Source organism: Canis aureus, chromosome 30 (genome assembly GCF_053574225.1).
Source record: "Canis aureus isolate CA01 chromosome 30, VMU_Caureus_v.1.0, whole genome shotgun sequence".
Classification (NCBI taxonomy): Eukaryota; Metazoa; Chordata; class Mammalia; order Carnivora; family Canidae; genus Canis; species Canis aureus.
The window spans coordinates 14,250,797-14,275,042 of record NC_135640.1 but is presented as its reverse complement, the minus strand read 5'-3'; the positions used below and the strand labels follow the sequence as shown (position 1 = coordinate 14,275,042).

At 33.3% G+C, this 24,246-nt stretch overlaps 1 protein-coding gene across 15 annotated transcripts in view; it reads left to right on the top strand.

Moving 5' to 3' along the window:
- The window catches only part of ROBO2 (roundabout guidance receptor 2), a 1,635,852-nt gene that overhangs the window by 1,493,792 nt on the left and 117,814 nt on the right, over positions 1-24,246 (top strand). For 14 of the 15 annotated variants that reach the window (XM_077878775.1, XM_077878785.1, XM_077878780.1 and 11 more), the window contains one exon: positions 10,811-10,938. In XM_077878775.1, coding sequence (XP_077734901.1) covers positions 10,811-10,938 — 128 coding nt within the window. Of the gene's footprint in view, positions 1-10,810; positions 10,939-15,584; positions 15,622-24,246 lie in introns of those variants that run through there. The other variant, XM_077878787.1, reaches the window with a different exon arrangement.

Sequence of the window (24,246 nt, the reverse complement as noted above, 5' to 3'; positions counted from 1 at the left end):
ATTCAGAAAGTTTTATTAGTGCAGAATCCTCACATAATTTAAGCAAAGCAATGAGATACACAGTCTTGAACTAAACATGGTAAAATCACACTTCATAATAGAAATTGTATTGTGTTTTCCTTTTTTTCTTTTCTCCTCCCAAATTCCAAAGGCACTGTGGAAGGCTTAGAGGGAGGAGTCCCTAAATTATCTGAATTATATTCACAAAAGCCAGAAAATAGAAAAGTTCCTAGCCTAGAACTTAACGATGCATCAGGGATTGCAGAGTACAAGAAATGTATGAACTGTGGTTATCAAATTTCGCCAGTTTTCAAAAATCTTGTTTGATATTTTCAAAGTTCCTTAAAATGAATAATATTTTCTTTTGAAATACTTTTAAGATGAATTATCAAGATATAAGGTCACACAGAAACAGAACCTTGCATATAAACTGTTGTTTTAAGTATTAAAATAAATTCATTTTGTTTTATTTATTATTTAGCTGAACAGATGGTAATGGTTTTGACACAATTCAGTTTCCTTCTCTCTCTCTCTCTCTTTCTCTCTCTCTTTTTATTTGGGAAAAAATAGAATACAAAAACCAGAGCTTCTTTTTCCACTTTGTCACAGCTGGTTACCAATCAATCTCAATTCACGGTACAGTGATGATAGCACATGTTGTCCGGGGGCCAATCTGATTGGGTTGCATTTTTCAGCAGTGTTCCATATCAGGGGAAAAAAAGGTATCTTTATGGTGGGGACTGTCAGCATATGATTGTACAACTGTCATTAATCAAACCTGGCAACAATGACTGCATTTGTACAAGTCTGAGACTGACAGATTTTACAATCAAAATCACCCAATTTCTATCAGGATTTCCTACCACTAATGTTTTTTCGTCTGTTTCATTTTTAGTCCTGTTTTTAATTAAAGTCAGACAATACCTCCTACATGTTGATCATATATATCGTACCATATTTACAAAGTAGCCATTTGACATCAAAGTCTGCCTTAGTTATTGAAAATTTATTCTTAGATGTAAAGAAGGCTGAGAGCAAATGAAGACAAAACTTGAGTACATTAGAGTTCTTAATTAAAGAATAATTTTAAAGTGTGTCTATATTAGTAAACACATTTATGAACCTCCTAAGATTGCAGTTTATTTTAGAGAGTAATATTGAGTAAAATATTGATAAAGTTATTTTCTGGAATTTTCAAAACTCTGAATATAAAATCACTGGCACAGAAACGCACATGCTCACAGAGCAATAACACACATCTCAAATGGAAGGGGCGTGTCACTCTGTGTTAGGATAAATGTACTTGCTGCAGAGGACACTGATTCCAGTCTCTTTACAGCTCAAGACAACGATCTCAGCGTCTTCTATAAAATGGTGTTTGGAAATAGGCATTTTTTTCTAAGTCACTTATTGTTGTATTAAGCTCTGTTGTAAACTATAAAGACCTCTCTAAATGTAAGGAACTATTATTCATAATTTTGTATATTACTTAGTCAATATTTGCTTTCTAGGAAAAAAATGAAAAAATGAATATTTCTCCAATTATTTAATATAATAGTGAAAAGCATCAATGAGATTATTATGGCATGTGTACCAACTTATCCAGAAAGAAATAAAAGAAATAAGGCCACATTTATTGGACCTTGGGAAATATTGACATCCAATTGCTTGCAAAATATGTAGTTTCTTTTTATTTGTTGGAGTTCGATTTGCCAACATATAGCATATCACCCAGTGCTCATCCCGTCAAGTGCCCCCGTCAGTGCCCATCATCCAGTCACCCCAACCCCCTGCCCACCTCCCTTTCCACTACCCTTTGTCATTTCCCAGAGATAGGAGTCACTCTTGTTCTGTCACCCTCACTGATATTTCCCATTCATTTTCTCTCCTTTACCCTTTATTCCCTTTCACTACTTTTTATATTCCCTAAATGAATGAGACCACATAATGTTTGTCCTTCTCCGATTGACTTATTTCACTCAGCATAATACCCTCCAGTTCCATCCATGTTGAAGCAAATGGTGGGTATTTGTCGTTTCTAATGGCTGAGTAATATTCCATTGTATACATAGACCACATCTTCTTTATCCATTCATCTTTCGATGGACACCGAGGCTCCTTCTGCAGTTTGGCTATTGTGGACATTGCTGCTAGAAACATCGGGGTGCAGGTGTCCAGGCGTTTCACTGCATCTGTATCTTTGGGGTAAATCCCCAACAGTGCAATTGCTGGGTCGTAGGGCAGATCTATCTTTAACTCTTTGAGGAACCTCCACACAGTTTTCCAGAGTGGCTGCGCCAGTTCACATTCCCACCAACAGTGCAAGAGGGTTCCCCTTTCTCCACATCCTCTCCAACATTTGTTGTTTCCTGCCTTGTTAATTTTCCCCATTCTCACTGGTGTGAGGTGGTATCTCATTGTGGTTTTGATTTGTATTTCCCTGATGGCCAGTGATGCGGAGCATTTTCTCACGTGCATGTTGGCCATGTCTACGTCTTCCCCTGTGAAATTTCTGTTCATGTCTTTTGCCCATTTCATGATTGGATTGTTTGTTTCTTTGCTGTTGAGTTTAAGAAGCTCTTTATAGATCATGGATACTAGCCCTTTATCTGATATGTCATTTGCAAATATCTTCTCCCATTCTGTAGGTTGTCTTTTAGTTTTGTTGACTGTTTCCTTCGCTGTGCAGAAGCTTTTTATCTTGATTAAGTCCCATTAATTCATTTTTGCTTTTGTTTCCCTTGCCTTCATAGATGTATCTTGCAAGAAGTTGCTGTGGACAAGTTCAAAAAGGGTGTTGCCTGTGTTCTCCTCTAGTATTTTGACGGATTCTTGTCTCCCATTTAGATCTTTCAGCCATTTTGAGTTTATCTTTGTGTACGGTGTAAGAGAATGGTCTAGTTTCATTCCTCTGCATGTGGATGTCCAATTTTCCCGGCACCATTTATTGAAGAGACTGTCTTTCTTCCAATGGATAGTCTTTCCTCCTTTATCGAATATTAGTTGACCATAAAGTTCAGGGTCCACTTCTGGGTTCTCTATTCTGTTCCATTGATCTATGTGTCTGTTTTTGTGCCAGTACCACACTGTCTTGATGATCACAACTTTGTAGTACTACCTGAAATCTGGCATTGTGATGCCCCCAGCTATGGTTTTCTTTTTTAATATTTCCCTGGCTATTTGGGGTCTTTTCTGATTCCATACAAATCTTAAGATTATTTGTTCCAACTCTCTGAAGAAAGTCCATGGTATTTTGATAGGGATTGCATTAAATGTGTAAATTGCCATGGGTAGCATTGACATTTTACAATATTAATTCTGCCAATCCATGAGCATGGAATATTTTTCCATCTCTTTGTATCTTCCTCAGTTTCTTTCAGAAGTGTTCTATAGTTTTGAGGGTATAGATCCTTTACATCTTTGGTTAGGTTTATTCCTAGGTATCTTCTGCTTTTGGGTACAATTATAAATGGGATTGACTCCTTAGTTTCTCTTTCTTCAGTCTCATTGTTAGTGTATAGAAATGCCACTGATTTCTGGGCATTGATTTTGTATCCTGCCACACTGCCGAATTGCTGTATGAGTTCTAGCAATCTTGGGGTGGAGTCTTTGGGTTTTCTAGGTACAGTATCATGTTATCTGTGAAGAGGGAGAGTTTGACTTCTTCTTTGCCAATTTGAATGCCTTTTATTTCTTTTTGTTGCCTGATTGCTGAGGCTAGGACTTCCAATACTATGTTGAATAGCAGGGGTGAGAGTGGACATCCCTGTCATGTTCCTGATCTTAGGGGAAAGGCTCCCAGTGTTTCCCCATTGAGAATGATATTTGCTGTGGGCTTTTCATAAATGGCTTTTAAGATGCTGAGGAATGTTCCCTCTATCCCTACACTCTGAAGAGTTTTGATCAGAAATGGATGCTGTATTTTGTCAAATGCTTTCTCTGCATCTAATGAGAGGATCATATGGTTCTTGTTTTTTCTCTTGTTGATATGATCTATCACACTGATTGCTTTACGAGAATTGAACCAGCCTTGCATCCCGGGGATAAATCTCACTTGGTCATGGTGAATAATCTTCTTAATGTAAAAATATGTACTTCTAGGAAGCAAATTATTGTCTCAAGAAAATCATGACCCATTGAAGAAAACAGACTAGTAGTAAATACTCATGACAATTATCGCCCTGATTTATTTGCCTCAATGTGTGGCCTTTGGAAGGGAAGTTTATCACTTTTTGTTTCTTATTGCCTAAATGTGAAATTAGTAATGAGCCACATATTTACTTACTCCTGAGATTTAAAGTGTTTTTGAAGATTTATTTATGAGAGAGAGAGAATAAACATGTGCAATTGGGGGAGGGGCAGAAGGAGAGAATCTTCAAGCAGACTCTCTGCTGAGTGTGCATCCCAACCTGGGACTGAACCTCATGACCCATGAGATCACCAGCTGAGCCAAAACCAAGAGTTGAACACCCAGCTGACTGAGCCACCCAGGCATCCCTTGAAGTGTTTTTAGATATAGTTTCTTTAAAATCAATTCTTACATTTCTTAAGGTTTTGCAAGTAAGAACTAATTTGGTCACATTATAAGTTTATCATTTCTCTGACCCAAAGGTGCTTCTTATTGTGAAAATTGATAAAGATACATGATGTGCTTGGGTCTCCTGGGTTTGTCATAGTACCGTCAGGGTTCAGGCTAGAAACTGGCATAATGATTGAATGGTGTTAGAAGGAAGAGTAGGATCTCCAGCAGTACAGTGTACCATTGAATTAGATACATTGGGTTGGCAGTATGATGGAAGAGAAAGAATATGTACTTTGGAGTAAGAGATTTTGATTTGAGAATCCAAATTTGTATGTGAAAAATGTCAAAATTTTAAATGATGTCAATTATTTCAGTAATTTAAAAACATCAGTGAGCCAAACACACACACACACACACACACACACACACACACACACACATTGCTTTCATGCATATTTCAGCCCATAAATAACCAAATTGAAATTATTATTTTATACTATCTTGTGTAAATTTCTGCACACAGACCACAAGGCCTGAATTCTCAGCCACTAAAAGCTTAATTATATTATTGACCATTTATTTACTAAACCCATTAAGGAAAATTTTGTGGGAGTAGCTGCCATTTTGGTAGTAAGTCCATACTTACTTTAATTTTTCTTTTATATATTTATACATCATGATTTTTTTAAATAAATTGAATCCTTATTCTGTCTCTTAATAGAAAGTTATAACCTCTGTAACCCAGTTCATGAAGACTGTAGATTCTAGATTCCAATATGGTCTAAACCTTTGCTACCAATGAATTTCAGGGTTCCGGATAACAAAGTGCTGTTTTTTTAAACTTAAACTTAGGACATTTAACCAGACTCAACAATTTTTCAATTCTTTACTGTGTTTCAGACTTTATAATCTGTTAGCTCTGTAGAATAACCAGTATCTATATTTTGCAAAGGTATATTTATTAACAAACTATATGGTTTGCCTTCAGGCAGATTGAACTTTATAAGTTTCTTTTATTTTTAAAATAAGGGGAATAACATTTTACCTCCCTGCCTACCAGAATCTTTATGAAGATAAATTAAACAGTATGTTCGAGAGCATTGTGCTATGTATTTTTTGTTGTCTTTATTTTACTTTCATAAGGCGTGTTATTAGAAATCACTCTAGTTGCCAAAATAATGAGGTAATATATTTGAAATCTTTCAGCAGAACACAAAGCTTTAATTCTATTTTCTCATAGTTTTCACATTTATTTTAGATATTCTTCCAGAATCATTTCATTTATTCCCTTGTAGGAAGAGAGATTATTTTTTCATATTATTAATTTATAGAGTGAAATTTATTAATGATAGCTTGTAAACCAAATGTCTAAATTGCTGGTCAAGATTAGCTAACTTCTTTATTTTAGGTCTGTATCTTTCTAGTAGCATTTATGTATTAAATGTTTTGAGTTCACAATATTATGTTGATACTAACTTAGCCAATGTTTCACAGCTAACTGCTGATGTATAAATCTAAAAATATTTTTATATTCCTTGATATAGTAGGATGCTATGCTTCAAAATAGTTACTCTTTCCATTCTACATACAGTTGTTGTATTGGTAACTCTATTTTGAAAGAAATACAGAAGAAATTAGGCATTTGTTGGATGGTTCATCATTCATTCAATAAGCATTCATCGGACACATCCAAGATCAGGGGCTGTTGGATAGGACTTGAGGTACATATAGTTCTTGTTCTCATGGAACACATATGCTCTTGGAAAGACAATAAATAAGAAAACTAAAAACTCAAAAGATATAGCTTTAAAGGAAAAAAATAAAAGTAGAAAAGGAGGATAAGAAAATAAAAAGAAATACAAGTAATTTTTAAAAGTCACTGGTGGGTAGAAAGCTACTTCACATTGTTTGGGCAGGAAAGACATCTTTGAGGGAATATTTACGTCATCTTGGAAGTTAAAGATTAGCAATGGAAGATGGAGGGGAAAGGCATTCCATGAAGTTGCAACAGTACAAAGACATTGTGGTAACTAGGTGTTCAGTTAAACAAAGAAAAGACTCATGTGGTTAGAAGACAGTGAACATGAAATTGGACAGGTAAGCAAGAAGTAGATTATCTAAAACTGAAGATCATTGAAATAGGTTTTATTCTGAGTGACTGATTGAGAAATCATTGGATGGTTTCAAATAGAACAACATAATCATATTTAGGTATATCAACCAGTGAATTTGTATTAATACTCTTTGTTCTTCTTAAAACATTCAGATTATAACTGTTATCACATTATACAGTTTGTTATTAGAAGTAGTTGACCTAAAAATGAGATAATTTGTAAAAAAAAAAAAATATAAAATTCAAAAGGCTGTCATGCAGGAAAGAGCATACACCTTTCAAGTTGGCATAGGAAGTAAAAGCATTAGCAGAAACTTCTGGAAGAAGGTTTTGTTTGTTTGTTTATCATCTATAGGAGACCTTCTAATAGAGATCAGCAGTATTCAAAAATGGAAGAGGTCATTCATCATAGGAAGAAGTTGAAAGGAAGGCTGATTGGTATATTGTGACACATAGGATTCAGATGTTGATCATGGTTGCAGAAGAGGAGGTTTTGAAGTTTCTCTTAATGGAAAGATTCAGTCATTTTGTATATGTTCAAAATAATTTTATATAAATTCATAATGCTAATATTCACCATCTTTACTCAGGCAAAGATCCAGTGGATAATGAAAATTTAAAGATTCTGAGCACCCCATGATATCTAAGAGTATTCAAATTTGTTATTGTTGTTCTTGATGTTGGTTTGTTTTAAATTTCAACACTCCTGTATGATGGGACCTAGCAGGACTAGTGTATTGTTATTTCTAATTGGGATAGGACAGTATGGCCCTCAGAAATGTATGCATACCAAACCTTGGGACTGGAGAAAAGTATGTGTTAGCTGGAGAAAGTCTTAGAGGTACTTCTGATATACCTTTGTGTAGAGTCATATCTCATCCCTTCCAGTTGAGAATCATTTCACTAGGCTCAGAGGTTTATGAAAGCATGTATCCCCAGTTTTAATGCAGTGCCTGGCATAAATCTCCTTAAATATTAGTATCTTGAAAAAAATAATTAAATTTTCATTATAACTTTCTCAGATGTCAATGACTTTCAGGGGTAAATTGTAAGCTCCATAGCACCAGCCCATTATCCTTATCCAGAGTTTTACAACCTGAAACCGTGTCTCTAGTTAGGAGGAAAAAAAAAAAAAAAAAAAAGGAAGTATCCTAATTTCTTATAGTGACATGTTATCTTTGAAAGGTAGTCTCTTATATTAGTAGCTAAGATTAATACAATTCATTCCTCCCAACCTGTATTTCATTTTTCATTTTTCTTATGAAAACAAAATAACAATCAAAGAGTAGAATGCACAGTTACTTGTATCCCTGACCAGGGAACCCTTAAACAAACAAAACCAATTTAAAAGAACAAAAAAAATAAAATATTGATGCAATATTCCCATTCCTATTCTTGGTTTTCTTTAATACTCCTTAAAAATACAAGAAATCTCAACAAGTCTCATTTCAGACTTATTTTGGGTTCAAATATTATGTAATCTGTGATTTATAAGTATACATTTTTTACTTACTAAAGCAAGATATAAATAGTTTTCTTACTCTGTTTATCCCCCACATTGTTCCCTACAGGATGAATTTATCTAACCTGAGGTAAATTCTGCCATAAGGTAGAACTAAATGTTTGTTGAATGTGAAATTATATTTCTATCCAAATGATATAGATAATGTGTCATATACGTCTTAAGTTAGCACTTAAAAATTCAACAGGAGTACTTGAGTGGCTCAGTTGGATAAGTGTCTGCCTTCGACTCAGGTTATGTTCCAGCCCTGCACTGGGCTCCCTGCTCAGCCAGGAGTCTGCTTCTCTCTCTGCCCCTTCTCCCATTGCATTTTGTAGACATTTCTAATTCATCCTAAGAAACTGAATTCTGGCTAGAATTTTGTCATGGCTTTTGTTTGACTTGATAAAGTGTCTTCAGAGCTCTCTGAATTTTTATCGAAAGTTAAAAGAGAAAAAAAAACAAAAAAAAAAAAACAAAAAAAAAAAAAAAAAAGAAAGTTAAAAGAGGAGGGGTTCCTGGGTGGCTCAGTGGTTGAGCATCTGCCTTTGACTCAGGTCGTGATCCCGGGGTCCTGGGATCAAGTCCCACATCGGGCTCCTTGCATGGAGCCTGCTTCTCCCTCTTCTTATGTCTCCACCTCTTTCCTCTGTCTCTCATGAATAAATACAATCTTAAAAAAAAAAAAGTTGAAGAGGGGAAGATATTGCAGACTTGAATGTCTGTAAAATCCTCTCTGGATCAAACACACATGAAAATATTATTCTAAGTTTTTTTTTTTAAAAGATACTTGTATTATATATGATTTCTGATCTGTCAGTCAGGAAAAAAATTAAAAACTGAATGTTGCCTCACATTTTAAACAAGCAAATCAAAAAGACTCACATCCATTAGCTAATAGCAATCTCAAAATAATTCTCTGAATCAAAGATTGTCATTTTACAGATGGAAACTGACCCTTATTCAAGTGAAATGATTTGCTCAAGTCATTTTACTACTAAAGAGAATAATCAGAATTCAGATCTTGACCTCTGACTCTCAACCTGGCACTTATTCCACTCTGTGTGTACCCCTTTTCTACAGTAAAATACTTTATTTATTTATTTTAAGATTTTATTCATTTGAGAAAAAGAACATGAGTGCACAATGGGGATGAGGGGCAGAGGAAGAGGCGGACTCCTGGCTGAGCAGAAAGCCTGATGCAAGGCTTGATCCTAGGACGCTGAGACCATGATCTGAGCCGAAGGCAGATGCTTAACCGACTGAGCCACCTAGGTGTCCCTGTTGAAGTTTAGTTGTAGCATGATTGGTTCATAGACATTGCTTTGCGTCATGCAAAATTCTATCAAAAAGAACAATTATTAGGTCTATGTTCTTTGCATTGAAGTAAACTTAAAATATTATTCTTTTAGCTAAAGCCCAAAGTAGAGGAAATCTGAAATAGTAGTCTTCAATGCAAGCCTAAAAAGTTTGCTTTTGTCTTGAAAGCAATAGGAAGTCACAGCTAGTTTTGAGTAGGTAGAAACAAATATTTTAAAAATACAGCTTTATCTGTGTGATATACATGGAGAGGCAATGTGATCAATCAAAAGCTATTGCAAAATTGTGTGTGTGAAATAACAAAGACCATCAGTGAAAATCAAGAGGAAAGATCAGATATGAAAAGAATGAAAAGATAATAGCTTTGTTATTTTGCTTGTGTAATTGTAACCTCTGAATCTAATAAGAGCATATTCTTATGCAAGTATTTCAACAGATTCATTAAAATGAATTAAATTTCAGAATCTTTTTCTGAACTAGTGTATTGGTCTACTTGTTAAAAAAAACAAAAAAAAGAAGAAGAAGAAGCGAGAAAATAAAAGTGTGGAAAGAGCTGAGGATGTGCATTTCCAGAAATCACTCCATGGCATGTTGATGTTTTAAGTGTCGATATTACTAATTTTTAAAAATCAGCCCCTTCTTAATTCTTTCAACAATGTATTTGTGTCAGTTTGCCAACAAATAAGAGGAAAAGATTTCCTTTAATATATTTCAGCTCTATATTCAAGATGCCCCATAAGTAAATCATATATTGAAATACAGTGTAACCCAGAAAATAATAGAATATAACTCCCCTAGAAACTGAAATATACATTATTCCTTACTTACTATCTAAGAACTAAGAGACAAAAGCCAAAATGCTAATAACACCTTTGATAGTCTTGATGCAGTAAAAGTTGTTATATGTATAAAAATATGGGTAATTGGTAATCGAGCCGAAAGAGATCACATGTGAAATTTAAAAAAATTTTTTTTAAAGATTTTATTTATTTATTCATGAGAAACACAGAGAGAGAGAGAGAGAGGCAGAGACATAAGCAGAAGGAGAAGCAGGGTCCATGCAGGGAGCCTGATGTGGGACTTGATCCTGGGACTCCGAGATCATGCCCTGAGCTGAAGGCAGATGCTCAACCACTGAGCCACTCAGGCTTTCCCACTTCTGAAATTAATGATCTTATTTAGTAACACCTTTATTCTAACAATTGCACTTTGTGGCTGATTATTATGTATGTATGCATGTGTGTTTTATTTTAGTTAAAATACAATAGCAAAAGAGAAAAATGAAGATGAAAACACAGTGTTATCTTAATATAGCCGATATGTTATTTAATAAAATCAATTCATTTCCACACAGGTATGACATCAAAGATGATTACACACTGAGAATTAAAAAGGCCATGAGTACAGATGAAGGCACCTATCTGTGTATTGCCGAGAATCGGGTTGGAAAAGTAGAAGCCTCTGCTTCTTTAACAGTCCGAGGTAAGAAACTTCAGCTGTGAAATACAATTGAATCAACAGACTAATATTTGGCTAAATTGGTAAGTGAACTCACAGTCAAAATAATAGCTTGCACTCTTATTATTACTATTATATTAAAATGCCTAGTTTTGTGTCATTTCTATTATTAATTGAAATAAAATTACTCTCAAATTTGAGTTGAAAAGTATGATCATTTGAAGGGACTGTTTTTATTTAATAAATAAGAGCTAATATGGTTGAAAAGTAAATCTTTAGAAAATATTTATACTAATCTTTTAGTACCCACTGTTTTGAAGTATTTATTGCATTTAAATGTTGGAATTTTAAAGGTACTCTGTTTTCTGTTTACTTGTTTGTTGGTTTATACTGGGAGAGTGCTGTTTTGAAATTCTTATTTTTATTTCAGCATCCAAAAAGCAATAAAAAATAATAAAATCAGCATTGCTTCCAAGGTGAAAAGTGGATACAAATGAGCTTCAACTGAGAAAATCTGATTTAGAGAGTGATTTGTGAAGTTCATTGGCCTTAAATAATTGAAATAGTCAGTGTCGCTTCTATAATAACTTTGACTTTCTGGGCGTCATGCACTTTTTCATTCATGGAATAATGTTCATTTCTACTCCCTGGAATTGCTTATAAGTGAAAGAAAGCATTACTTAACCCTACAGTGAAATAGAATGAATGAACTATATTGCTAGTGGTGCCTGTCAATCCACATGAGTAAATTACATAGCCCTAGGTACCAAATCGTAAGTACCGTGTGGACATCTACATTACTCTTACCAAACAGGCATCACCCATGCCATCATTTATACTCATAGGACTTCAAACAGAGATAGGCAAGCACATCCTCTGCTCAATCTTTCCACCTTTCTTGTACCACTTTAACTGATGCCTTCTACTCTCATCCTTTGTGAGAAAGTCCACTACATGCTTCCAGCCCAGTCATATCTCACCCTGTTACGTCACACCTTCTACCCTTGTGCAACTTTGCTCCCAAGAGTTTTCAGAACATTGGTGAAAAGGTGTAGAGGAATTTACATTGGTGAAAATTTGTCAGAGATTCTCATGTTGGTCCTCCATCAGGGGACCAAAAATGATTTTTGCTGATCTATGATTTCAGCATCAAATCATTAAAAACAAAACAAACAAAAAACCCCCACCTGTTTCTCTCCCGATAACTATTAGGACATACGCACTTTGGATGACTTGGAAAATATTGATAATTTCCATACTTCTCAATCACTCTGCTTTTATTCCACTGAATCCATTTTTTCCCCCATCTGGACACTATAGAGTGGACTTAGATACGAAACAAATTTAGACAAAATCGGCAAACTAGTTGCTTAAAAACATTTTCATTCCTCATAAGCTAACAGATCATAAAACCAATGATCTGTTATGATCATATACAATGATCATATACCAATGATCTATGATCATATACCAATCAAATATATAGACCGATTATATATTATCAAAATCTGGTAGTCCTTTGTAAGCCACTTTACTAAATTTAATCTATATTCTCTGTAGGTGATTATATATCTTATATATATATTGTTTGCTAGGCAATGCTTTGGGAAAACAATTCACCTGGCCAAATTTTCCCCAAAGCTTGTTTATTTGTTGTTTCTAAAGTGAGTGGGGTTGGGGAAAAATAAACAACCCACCAAGAAATGTTCCATTTAAAAAATATTTGCTGACTTAACAAATGGTGAGAAAATGTGAGGAGTTGTTTGTTTATAGAAGCAGCAGGGTTCTTTTTATACTTGAATGCTTGGATGAATGAGATGCGAAGTGGTCTGTTTGCTTTGAGATATTTCCCAGCTAATTGTTTTCATAATTTGTTGAAAGTTACAGGTTTAACATTTCATTTAACAAAGCATGCTCCTCTCGCATGGATGTTTCTAGCTAACTTAAAAAACTAATAGAGTTTTTTTGTTTTTAATAGGATTTTTTTTTAATCAGCAAACCTTAAATGGTCTCTCCCCTAATCTGTGTCCTGTAGATGGATTAGAGAGTTTAATCTGTGTGGTATGTATTTATTACTCATCTAAGACTGAAACCTCAAAAACAGGGTTAAAGAAAAAGAAAATCTCCATGATACAACAGAATGTGGAGTAAAATATCATTTAAAAACATTTTTTACCATTAGGAAAAGCAGTTGGAACTTCTCATGCTAAGAGGTTAACAGGAGAAAAAGCATATTATCTACGACTTTTTTTTCTGTTCTCGTTTTTCTATGCACATACATGAAATGTTTAGCCCTTCCCTGGATTGTTTTATTAGAACAGGGTCAACTGACCCAAGAGGCCACATCCATTTTCATCCATTAAATGCAGGGACACAGTTTAGTTTAATTTGCTGATTTTGAAAACATCCACCTGCTGGGTTTTTTTGTGGATAAAATGTTGCTATGTAACAAAAACAAGAAGTTTAATTGGGATGTTTCTGCTAAAATTTTATCATGATATTCAATTGGGGAAAAGGAAAGGACTTTTATAGTCAAAATCTGAAACAGAGATTTACTCAGTTGTTTTCCACTTCAGAATAAGGTAAAAATAAAATTAAAATTAATAAAAAAATAAAATTAATAAGGTAAAAATAAAATTAAACTTAACAGCAAGTAGCTCCCTTCGCTGACTTGACAAACATAAAATTAGAAAGAAATAACGTGAGACAACAACCAACCTCCCAACATTTATATCCTAGTCAAATAATTCATGATCTAATAGAATGTTTTTAAATGGGTCCAAAATGAGTTGACACAAACCACATATTTGTAAACACGTTTTTCCCCCCATTTTCAGTAGCTCAAACTGTCTTTGCATAAGTCAAGACTTTAATGGAAAAACTATCTTGCTTCTAGCACAATAAAACCTTTTTCAAAAATATTACTCTAGACTAAGTGAAGGAGAAATATATTTTATTTTTTTAGACATGATTTTTTGCCATAGTTTCTTCTTTTTCTGTGATATCATAGACTCAAATGCCTTTTGGTTTTCTAAGTGAAACATTATGTTGGGGATTCAGCTTGAGGTGGCACCTGAAAAATGCAAATTCAAAATGAAAAGACATAGTTCTTTTCCTACTGGACATTGACAAAATGAAGAGATACATCTTTCAAATGAGGCACAACTTTATGATGTTAGTCTGTTGTCTTGTCCTTGGTTGTTATTTTTGTGCACACCTCCCCCATGAAAGGAAAGAAACTGTTCATTGAGCAACTTTCTTCTTTTCTCCCTCTTGCTATGGTGAACACCTCATAGACTGTAGGACACAGTAGATGGTCACTAAGCTAGAATTTTCATCCTGCTGCTATAATTGCTTTATTCTTCTTTGATTTATCTTACTCTCCCCCCTTCTAATTGTAAATATTATAAGGCCAGGAATCTCCTACAGAGGCACCTCCATATTGTTTCAGAGAATGCACAAAGCTGGTATCATGACATATTGGTTGAGTGAATGAATGCCTATAAATATGGTTTCAATGACTATCTATCTCATCATGTCCAATGAGACATCATCAAGACAAAACTATCCTAAATTCTACAATCACATTATATACATACTAGAGTTTTATATCCACTGGAATGTAGGTGAAACATTTGTTTGTCATGTAAGTTTATATTTTGAATGTAAGAGTTCATAAAAGTTCAAGTACTACTAAATATATTTTTTCTTCATTTGAATAATGGCACCATATGTTTTATATTTGTCCGTTGCTTTTATATAAAGTGGTTTACTATCTAAATTGATTTGGCATTATTTTCTTTAAAGAATGTATTATTAAGCCCATGTGTGTCTCTTACAATTGCTGTGCACTAATAATGGGGCCAGCCTGATTTTAGTGATTGAAAGTTATGGTATAATAAAAATAGTAATTTGTTGAAGCAGCAGTTTGAAAGCCATTTTCAGTGTGAACAAGAGTCAGCTTGTCATTATTTCCTGCCCTCTGCCAAAGAGAAAGAAAGAAAGAAAGAAGAAAGAAAGAAGAAAGAAAGAAAGAAAGAAAGAAAGAAAGAAAGAAAGAAAGAAAGAAAGAAAGAAAGAAAGAGCAAGCTTAACAGTTGTTAGGGGGCTACTCAGTTGAAATCTCTAAGGATGTTCCAACCTATTTGTTATATTTTCATCCACCCTGTCCACGGATGAAAAGTGATGTGATCTTAACTTATTACTGGCTGAAAAGCAGCATCAGGGGCTTTTCTATAGTCCTTGTAATGGTTCTGACTAACCATGCTTAAAATCCAATTGCTATTTAAATCAGACAGTGAAGCCTTCTTTTATTGACATGACATTTGCTAGTCTGTGACTTGAATAGTTATATTCATCAGGTTCTTAACTTTGGGGTTATACAGGCTGTTTAAAAGTTTCTTTGAAATAATAACTATAGTAAGTGATGACAATAAGACATTACGTAAAATATCTCTCAATCGCAAAACTAATTCTAGAATGCAAAATAATTATTTTCTTAGAATTATGTTTATAACTTTCAGTTTTAATCAAACTCAGACATCCTGTTCATACTTGAATTATAAGACTAGAAATCACTCTACTGTCCATACTTAAATGTAACATTACACATCATGCATTCTGATAATTTTCTTTTTCTTTTTTTTTTTTTAATTTCTTCTTTATGTTCTCACCACACCATTGTAATGTCTACAGCTCGCCCTGTTGGTAAGTAGCCATCCTTCTATCCATTTAGCATGGCTTGTACAATGCTTCATAACTCATGCATAGTAGGATTTGATAGAATGAAATGTATTTATTCACCCAAGTTAAAATATTACTTGCAGGACTATCTTGTGTAAAAGTTGCTCCTGATCTATTCATCACTTTGATAAACCATTTTGTAGTGACTTTTGCTATTAACAATGAATAGGTAATGATTTTCATGGAAAATAATATATGAATGTTTAATACTATAAACTGCTAACTTTTCTTAAAGAGAAAAATACAATAATTCCTTTTTTCCTGTATGTATAAAATAATCACTTATTAGTTATGCTTGATTTTCATTAAGATAAACAATTGTGAACCAAATTAAGAAGTTTGATTATTTAATGCAATTCTTTTATTTTAAACTGCTTTGAGTCCTTCCTTTGTAAAGGCATTTTTAACTGCTGTATACTTATTATCTGTTTGGCCTATTTAAACAAAATTTGGTAGAATGCTTCAAGTTATTCTAAGTAGATGCTTACACTAAGAGGAAAAGTGAAGGATGAGTTGTGTTCTCTGGCATGAAAAGTTGGTGGTTTTAACATATCTCATCCTTCATTTGGCTTTACAAAATTGAAGTTAACAGTTTGCATTTGCAGTAATTTAAGTGGTAATTTATTTGTAAACATTTGGAAAATAAGATCTTTTCAAATTCATTAATTTAAAAAAAATTCATTGATTTAACAAACTTTCTGCATCTCTTTTAAAGTTTAGCTTAACCAACCAACAAATGTGTGTAAATAAAAGTTGGTAATTGTGTTATAAGTAAATAAACAGATGGATGCATAAATGGATGGATGGACGGATGGATGGATGGATGGATGGATGGATGAATTTACAATAGTGCTTCTTTAATGTATCAGGAGATACTTTAATAAGTTATTTGATTTGATACAGCTTTCTAAATGTCTATCTAACTTCAAAAGCTTTCTTAATACACTGGCTTGACATTGACATTTGATATATATTAGTCCAAACTCATAGCATTTTTCTCCATTAGTTAAAGCATTCACAAACCTCATTGTTATGTAGGATATTCTTGCATAGATAGCAAATACAGAATATAGAACTTTGGTTTCCCAATCTGAGTTTCTGGTCTATTTCTGAGCAGTGCTTCCTTTGTTAGCCGCTTAATATCCCTGATCCTAGGTCACTTTATCTATAAAATGGAGAGAATAGTATTGACTTAGCAAAGCAGTGTAGGAATGAAGCTTGAGATTGATTATAAATGTGAAAACTCTTTTTGTGTGCTGGCATTGGTTAACACATTCCTAATTTCTGAGACATATATTATTTCATAATTTTATATTTTTGAAACACAGTTATGGCTTAAAATTAATTTTACCATAAAATGCAGGCTTTTTTTTTTCTTTAAACACAATTATTAGTCATGATTTTTACAATTAGGGATGTAGGAAATTGAGGAATATGTTATAGGTTTTAAGCCTCATTTTTTAGTTTTTGTATGAATTCTTATTAATAATAACTTTACCTGCCTATGTATGATATCTAAAATTAAGAAGCAAATGGGAAATAATAAGATAACTTTTCAAGTTAACAGGAAAAATAACACTGAAATTGTATATCTTTATATATAGAAACTTTATGCTGATAAACCATGACCACTTGATTTATATTATTTCACAAGTTCCCAGAACATAAAACAATATGTCAATAATTTCCAATATATTTAAAACTCATTTTTCAAATGAAAAAAGATGAAAATATTGGTTAGAAAATATGATGTACAGGGAGCATTGAGATGTACTTGTCACCTACAAGGCTTTTCAAAGTTATTTCTGTTTTTATTCTTGTTTAAAATGATTTCTTAAATTCCCATTGGGCTGGAACTGAAGAACAGCTTCTTGACACATGGTATTTAATTCTGGGAAAGTCTGTCATTTCATAAATCTATCTCCAATGACTTATGACAGTGTTCAGAAATATGAAGAACTATACTTTAAACTTGACAACTACTATTAATTTTAGAAACTGAAAGTTGGATATGCTTTTATTGGATCACCAAAGATGAGATGGATAAAGAGGAAATTAGCTTGCTTTATCTTTGCATAAACTTTTTACATGAATTTTAATTCAGGAGCTATAAATATGACAACTTTTTTTGTAAGATCCAAAATTACAAATCAATTAAATCATAAATTAAATAGTCAAATAACAGAAAACTACATTAATATTAATATTTGTTAGTTGACTAAAACACAAATATTTCAACTTGGAAGCTCTTAGCAAAGTACATTAATATTAATCTTTATTAATGGATGATTGAAATGCAAGTTTTTCAACTTTGAAGCTCTTAGTAATAGCATAAAAGTTGTTCTGCAAAGTAAAAACCACAGAAAGGGGAGAAAAATCCAGCTTTGGAGTCCAGTATTAATTAGGTGAAGAAATATGTACCAAATATCTAAAACTTTGGAAATTCAAGTGACAGTTCCTATCTAAAGCTTTTGAAAGAAAATCAGAAATACATGCAAATTCCAGAATACTTACAGATTCAGAAATCACTCATTGCATTCCACACAGGATGAAAACAAACAAACAAACAAACAAACAAAATTGGTAGTCTGTGTAGAAAGTCCCATTTAGAAATCATTATAAACCTCCAAACTGTGAGTTTTGTCCAAATAGATAACTCTTATGACCTGCATTTGAAAGAATTGGCCACACTATGCAATTTGCAGTTGGAATAAACACCTTCTGGTCTATATGTTTGAGATTGTAGAAAAACTTTTAACTTAGAGGATCCTCAGTGGTGGAAATATTACTGAAAGCAGACAATCACATACTTGCCAATAGATAAAAGTATTCTCCAGATTTTTCTTGCTCATTGGCAATGTTAACATTTCAAAAAGTGTCCTTTCATCCAACTTCCATAATTTCCTGGTTACCACAAAATTGAGACAAATGCCACTTTGATTATTAAAAGTCTGCCAGCCTTTCCTGTGGCTTTGACTTTTTATTATTCCAAAGGCATTCTTTGTATGAGAAGCTAAAGTACATCCTAGGACATAGTTAACTAAGAATGATGAAATATTCATTTATTTGGAAAACTCTTCTGATAAGTTCTGATAAGGGAACTGACAGAAGAAACTGGTCTAAATAGGGATAAATATCTTGCTTCCTATACCCATCTGTCTTATTTTCCATTGGAAGCCTTTCCCAAGCTTAAAAATAAAAAAGAACATCTATTTTGGATATGGGCAACACATTTTTTCCTAGCAGCAACTCAAAACATGATGAGTAATTTGGAAAAGAACTGTCAAATCTACCAGCTGCCTCGCCTGTGAAGCTGAGCCCTACTCCGCTTTATATCATGTACACCATATGCTAGATGCTGACTGCCTCCAGTATGGAAACTAAAAGCTGTGTGCATCAGGTGAAACTGCTTAAAATATCAAAAACAAACTGACAATACACAACTTTATGGAATCTTTTAAGTATTTCCTTATTTAGTGACTCAAAAGTATGTTACCTTTTGATGGAAGAATATAATTGACCACACAAGAATTTACAGGTATTGAGAGATATATATGATTGAGGCAAAACTCCTATTTTTTAAATTAATATTTTAAAGAAGCAGCCACTATTCTAATCAAAAATCTATAGGGACATTGTTTTCTTCCCAATCTTTTCACTGCTTAAACACAAAAATTAAATATATCCTCATTTGTGAAAGTTCTGTTTGAGTTGAAGTGTAGTTTTGTTTTAACATGCTCTAAAACACATTACTAAGACCACTAAGAGGCCCAATAAAAAAGTATTTGAAAAATTCATTCAGGGAAAATTATAAAGCAGACATTACTTACAGAATAACACAACTGATATTTCTGACACCACCACCCTTCATCCCTCCTTGAAATCTGGAAAATTTTATGTGCTGTATATAATTTAACTTAATACTGGAAATATTCCAAGTTTTCTTTTTTTTAAATCAGAAAACATGTAGGTATTATATTTGAACCCTTTCATGTCAAGATCCACTTTTCTGCAAAAGGCATCCTGAGTGTGCCTTGGAAGGAAACCTATACTTTTATTCCCTGCAGACTTTCTTCTTTGGACAAGCTGTTACCCTATGACCTGAGGTAATCTTCTCCCTCCTACAACCATTTAATGTTGCCTGCACCTGGCGCTAATTAGCTACCTTATGCAGAGTCCCATTTAATTTTTATTAAGCATCGCGTTTTTCATTGCTCCATATGTTTTGATTAAATAGTACGTTAAAAAATGCATTCTGTTTTGCCTTGTATACATTCCAACAGAGTTTCTGTAATGTGAAACATTTAAAATATCTTAAGCTGATGCTAATTCTTAAAGTGAAAAACAAGCTCTGGCTACTTCTCATGCTATAGTCTCAAGACCATATAGAATATATATAGTCCCAATAGTATATTCTTTAGTCACTGACTTAATTCTTCCGCAAGGGCCTTGTGTATTTGACAATGTCTGTCCATTGCCTCTAAAGTAGAGGATAGGTATAAAATTATTGAGTTATATTTTTTTTTCTTAGACTTTGGTGAAAATATTGGGTTGTTTTAGTTTTGGAATGGTACTGTAGGGAAGTCTGAGGTTTATACACTATTTTTATCATTGGCTGAGGTTCCCTTTTATTATTTGAATACCAATGTAGTCTCTTCTTCTAGAATTTTACTGGATTATATCTTGGTCCTGATCACCCTGTATCTGATATCCCCTGACACAGGCTTCTTGAATCTGCAGATTCATGCTTTAATTTACTCTATTTCAAGAGTATTTTCTTCTCTATTATCTTTGACTATTGTTTTCCTTCACTTTTTCCATCTCCCATGAGTTGTGTTGGCTATCCTTTGTCTTAATTCCATATTTATTAACTTCTGTAATAATTTTGGAGTCATCATTTTTATTTCATATTGTCTGATTTCTTAATGCTTATATTATCTCCCTTTTTCAATTGCAATTACCATTTCTTTTGTTTCTTTTTGTTCATTTAACTTTATTTTCTCTTTTCTTTGTTTCCTTGCTAACCTTCAATATAATTAATATTCTTTACCTCCAATTGCCTTTGAGCTCTTCTATCCCTTTTGAGGATTTTTTTAAAGTTTGATTCCTTTTAAAAAGAGAGGCCCTATGGCATGTAATTTCATTTAGACTATAGACAACTATTTCTTAAAGTATTTCTGTATTTCCTTGGGTAATTCTTTGAAGCTAAAGATTCTTTTTCTTTTTTTGACTAATTGATTATGTTCTTTCTGTCAATGATTAAACAATTAGTTAATGTACAGCTTAGTTTATTTTATTATTTTATTTTATTTTACATAGATCCTATTTTTAGACCCTACCAGATAATTAATCGTTTAGTTAACTGCTGAAGATTAGAGTTCGGATGTTTGGAGAAGGGAAAATGGAAAGTAATAGGGTAATTCAGCAACCCCTACTTGGACTGTTATCTTGAATATTTTATCAAAAACGATTTTATTTCTTCTTGATATGCTAGTGACCCTGGTGGTAAAGATCAGATCTCTTTAATTTTTAAGCTCCCTGTAGTTCATATGAAATCCCCTCTTCATCTTTCTTCATAATTCGTGCTTCATAATAAAGATGGTTTTTAGGTGTATTAGTTGTCTCCTGCTGCATCACAAATTACCACTAATTGAGCAACTTCATTAGCACCCATTTATTAAGCCACAGAGCTATATGTAAAAAGGCCAAACAGACTCATCTGAATCCTTTGCCTAGCATTTCATAGGCCAAGATCAAGAATTTGGTCAGGCTGAGCTCTTTTCTGGAAATTCGCCAGAAAAATCCAATTCAAAATTCATTCTGGTTGGTTGGCAGAATTAAGTTCTTTGCAGCTATAGAATTAAAGTCCCATGTCATTGTGGGTTTCCAGCAATGGGTCACAGATCACTTTGCAGCCTTTGCATATGGCCATTACAACCTTCAATTCAGCAATGGCCTGTTGAATCTTTCATGTTGCTTTATATCTCCTCTGACTTCCCATTTTGCTATCAGTTAGAGAAAATTTCCTGATGGAAATGTCTCATCTGTTTAGCTTAGGCCCATCTGATTATTCTATCTTAAGGTCAACTGATTAGTAACCTTAATTACATTTGCAAAATCCCTTTTGTCATGTGATCTAACATAATCATGGAAGTATCTCCAGGAAGTGAAGGTCATGGAGGCCACCCTGCAATTTTGTCATTCACATAGGCTTGGCTTTCCTTTCTTTCGGTACCTTCTCCTCAATTTTTGCGTTTTACCTGGTTATCTACAAAGTCATAGTTCATATTTCCCAAGTCCCTTACTTGACTCTAAATTTTTTTTTCTTCTCATCAAAGACCAGGGGATGGGCTCTCACATTATTGACAGATAGTTTTTGTGAAATTGGTATTGATAGAAGGTTGTGGATGGAGGCTAGTTGATATTTACTGTGCTTCCTCATTTTCTCCAGACTTGAGTATGTTTGTGGCAGGAGTACTTTATCATTTGTGGTTTGGGGCTATGGTATTTTTGTATATTATTAATTTCTCTTGTAATAAATAGAGGAAAAGAGTAATAAGCCTTTACTCCATTATCTTAGCCTAAGTATCAAAAACATAAATACTTATTAATTTTGAAGTCTATTCAAATAAGAATAAAATAAAAACTAAATATGTTAACTTAGTAGTTAAAATTAAAGTACTATAAATATCAAACATCAAAATAATACAAATAATCTGGAATGAAGCAGTATTAGGAGGCTAGTATTAAGAGACTTTACTGGCTATTGCCAGAAAGAAATAATAAGAATATTTTAATCACATTTTCTAAGAAAGTAAAATTTTTCATATAACATATAAGTTACTGTGATTTGTAATTTGACAGGAAGAGATATCATGGTAGATATATATGTGTGGGGATCCCTGGGTGGCGCAGCGGTTTGGCGCCTGCCTTTGGCCCAGGGCGCGATCCTGGAGACCCGGGATCGAATCCCACATCGGGCTCCCGGTGCATGGAGCCTGTTCCTCCCTCTGCCTGTGTCTCTGCCGCGCTCTCTCTCTCTCTGTGACTATCATAAATAAATAAAAAAAAAAAAAAAAAAAAAGATATATATGTGTGTGTATTTATATGTACTATAAAATAGACATTATGATGTGCATTACACCTAAAAATTACATGCATGACATTTGAATTATGACACTACTTATTTAAACATATTAAATATCACACAAGGGAATATTGCATAATTAGATTCATTAAAAATATATAAGCTACCAAGTTAAATTAAATTTTGAGTTAAAATATATCTGAAAGGCTTTTGAGAACTCTTATGGCAAACATTGCTTTCTCGATTTATTAGGGATATTATTTTCATCTGTTCTATAAAACTATTAGCTCTTTGTTAGTAAATACATTATTGTATTTATCTTTCTACTGCCTCTAGGTCTAGCATAACACATGTGGTAGGGGCAAGCCAAATGTTGGTGCAGTTAATTGATACACACATATGCATACATAGGTAATACTTGCCTAGAAAATGTTTATGCAAGCAGCTTTAAATAGTGCTATAAAAAGATTAAGCAACATTAATGGTAGTAGGCCAATCACATAGTCCCCATTCTGCTAGTAGGAGATAAAATACAACAAAAAGAAGGCACTAATGAGTTAGGATGGTGCCTTACTAAGCGTGTAATTAATGTTATTAAGAAACATTGCAGTTGCATATTAAAATTCCGTTAACTAAGCAGCCCTTCAGCATCAGTACATTTGTTTCTTGGTTGCAAGTTTTTTTTTTTCCTTTTTTTTTTTTTTTCTGATTGGCATCTTCATGCAATCTTTTTCTAAAAAAAATGAGATAATGGGATGTGATCAGCCTTCGTGGTTTAGCTGCAGTGCTGACATGACAGTTCTGGCAAGTTGACAGGTTAAGTGAGTGAAAATGGATGTCTTGTCTCACCATTTACTTGAAAAATCCCCTCCTCACCTTCCATACATACAGCTCCTTCAATCTGCAATGTGAAAAGTCTAGTTTTCCCAGGTTAGGATCTAGATAGAGTTTTTTTCACTATTCATTAAACTATTCTCTTTCTGTTGGTGAAAAATGAGATCATTTAAAAATATAAATATTGCTTTATTTAATAATTCAATTAAATAGTTTATTGTTTTGTTTTGTTTTTTGAGAATGAACAGTTCCTTAGAAAAAACAAAATTTTATTTTGTTCTCAGTATTTTAGTCAGGAAAGCAAGGAATAAAGTAAAACTACTACTGGTAATGGACAGAAGAATATAGGAAAACAAGCTTGACAATTCCAGAATTTGTTTAAAATTTTGTCAGATTTTTCTAGGCATTCTCAATTTATAACTTTTGTGGAATTTGGAAGGTAATTTGCATGTTGAATCTCAGAATGATTTCCTATAGTTATGGATTTCCTATGCTTACCTATAATCAAAATGAAATCTCTTTTAGTTATCTGGAATATAATACAGTTGAAAATCATCTTTAAACATATCCAACTTAGTTACTTTTGGATTGACTGCTACATTTATTGCAATGTAGAAATATTTAATACCATAGAGGATTCAATTGGACTTTGGAAAGCCCATAAAGAT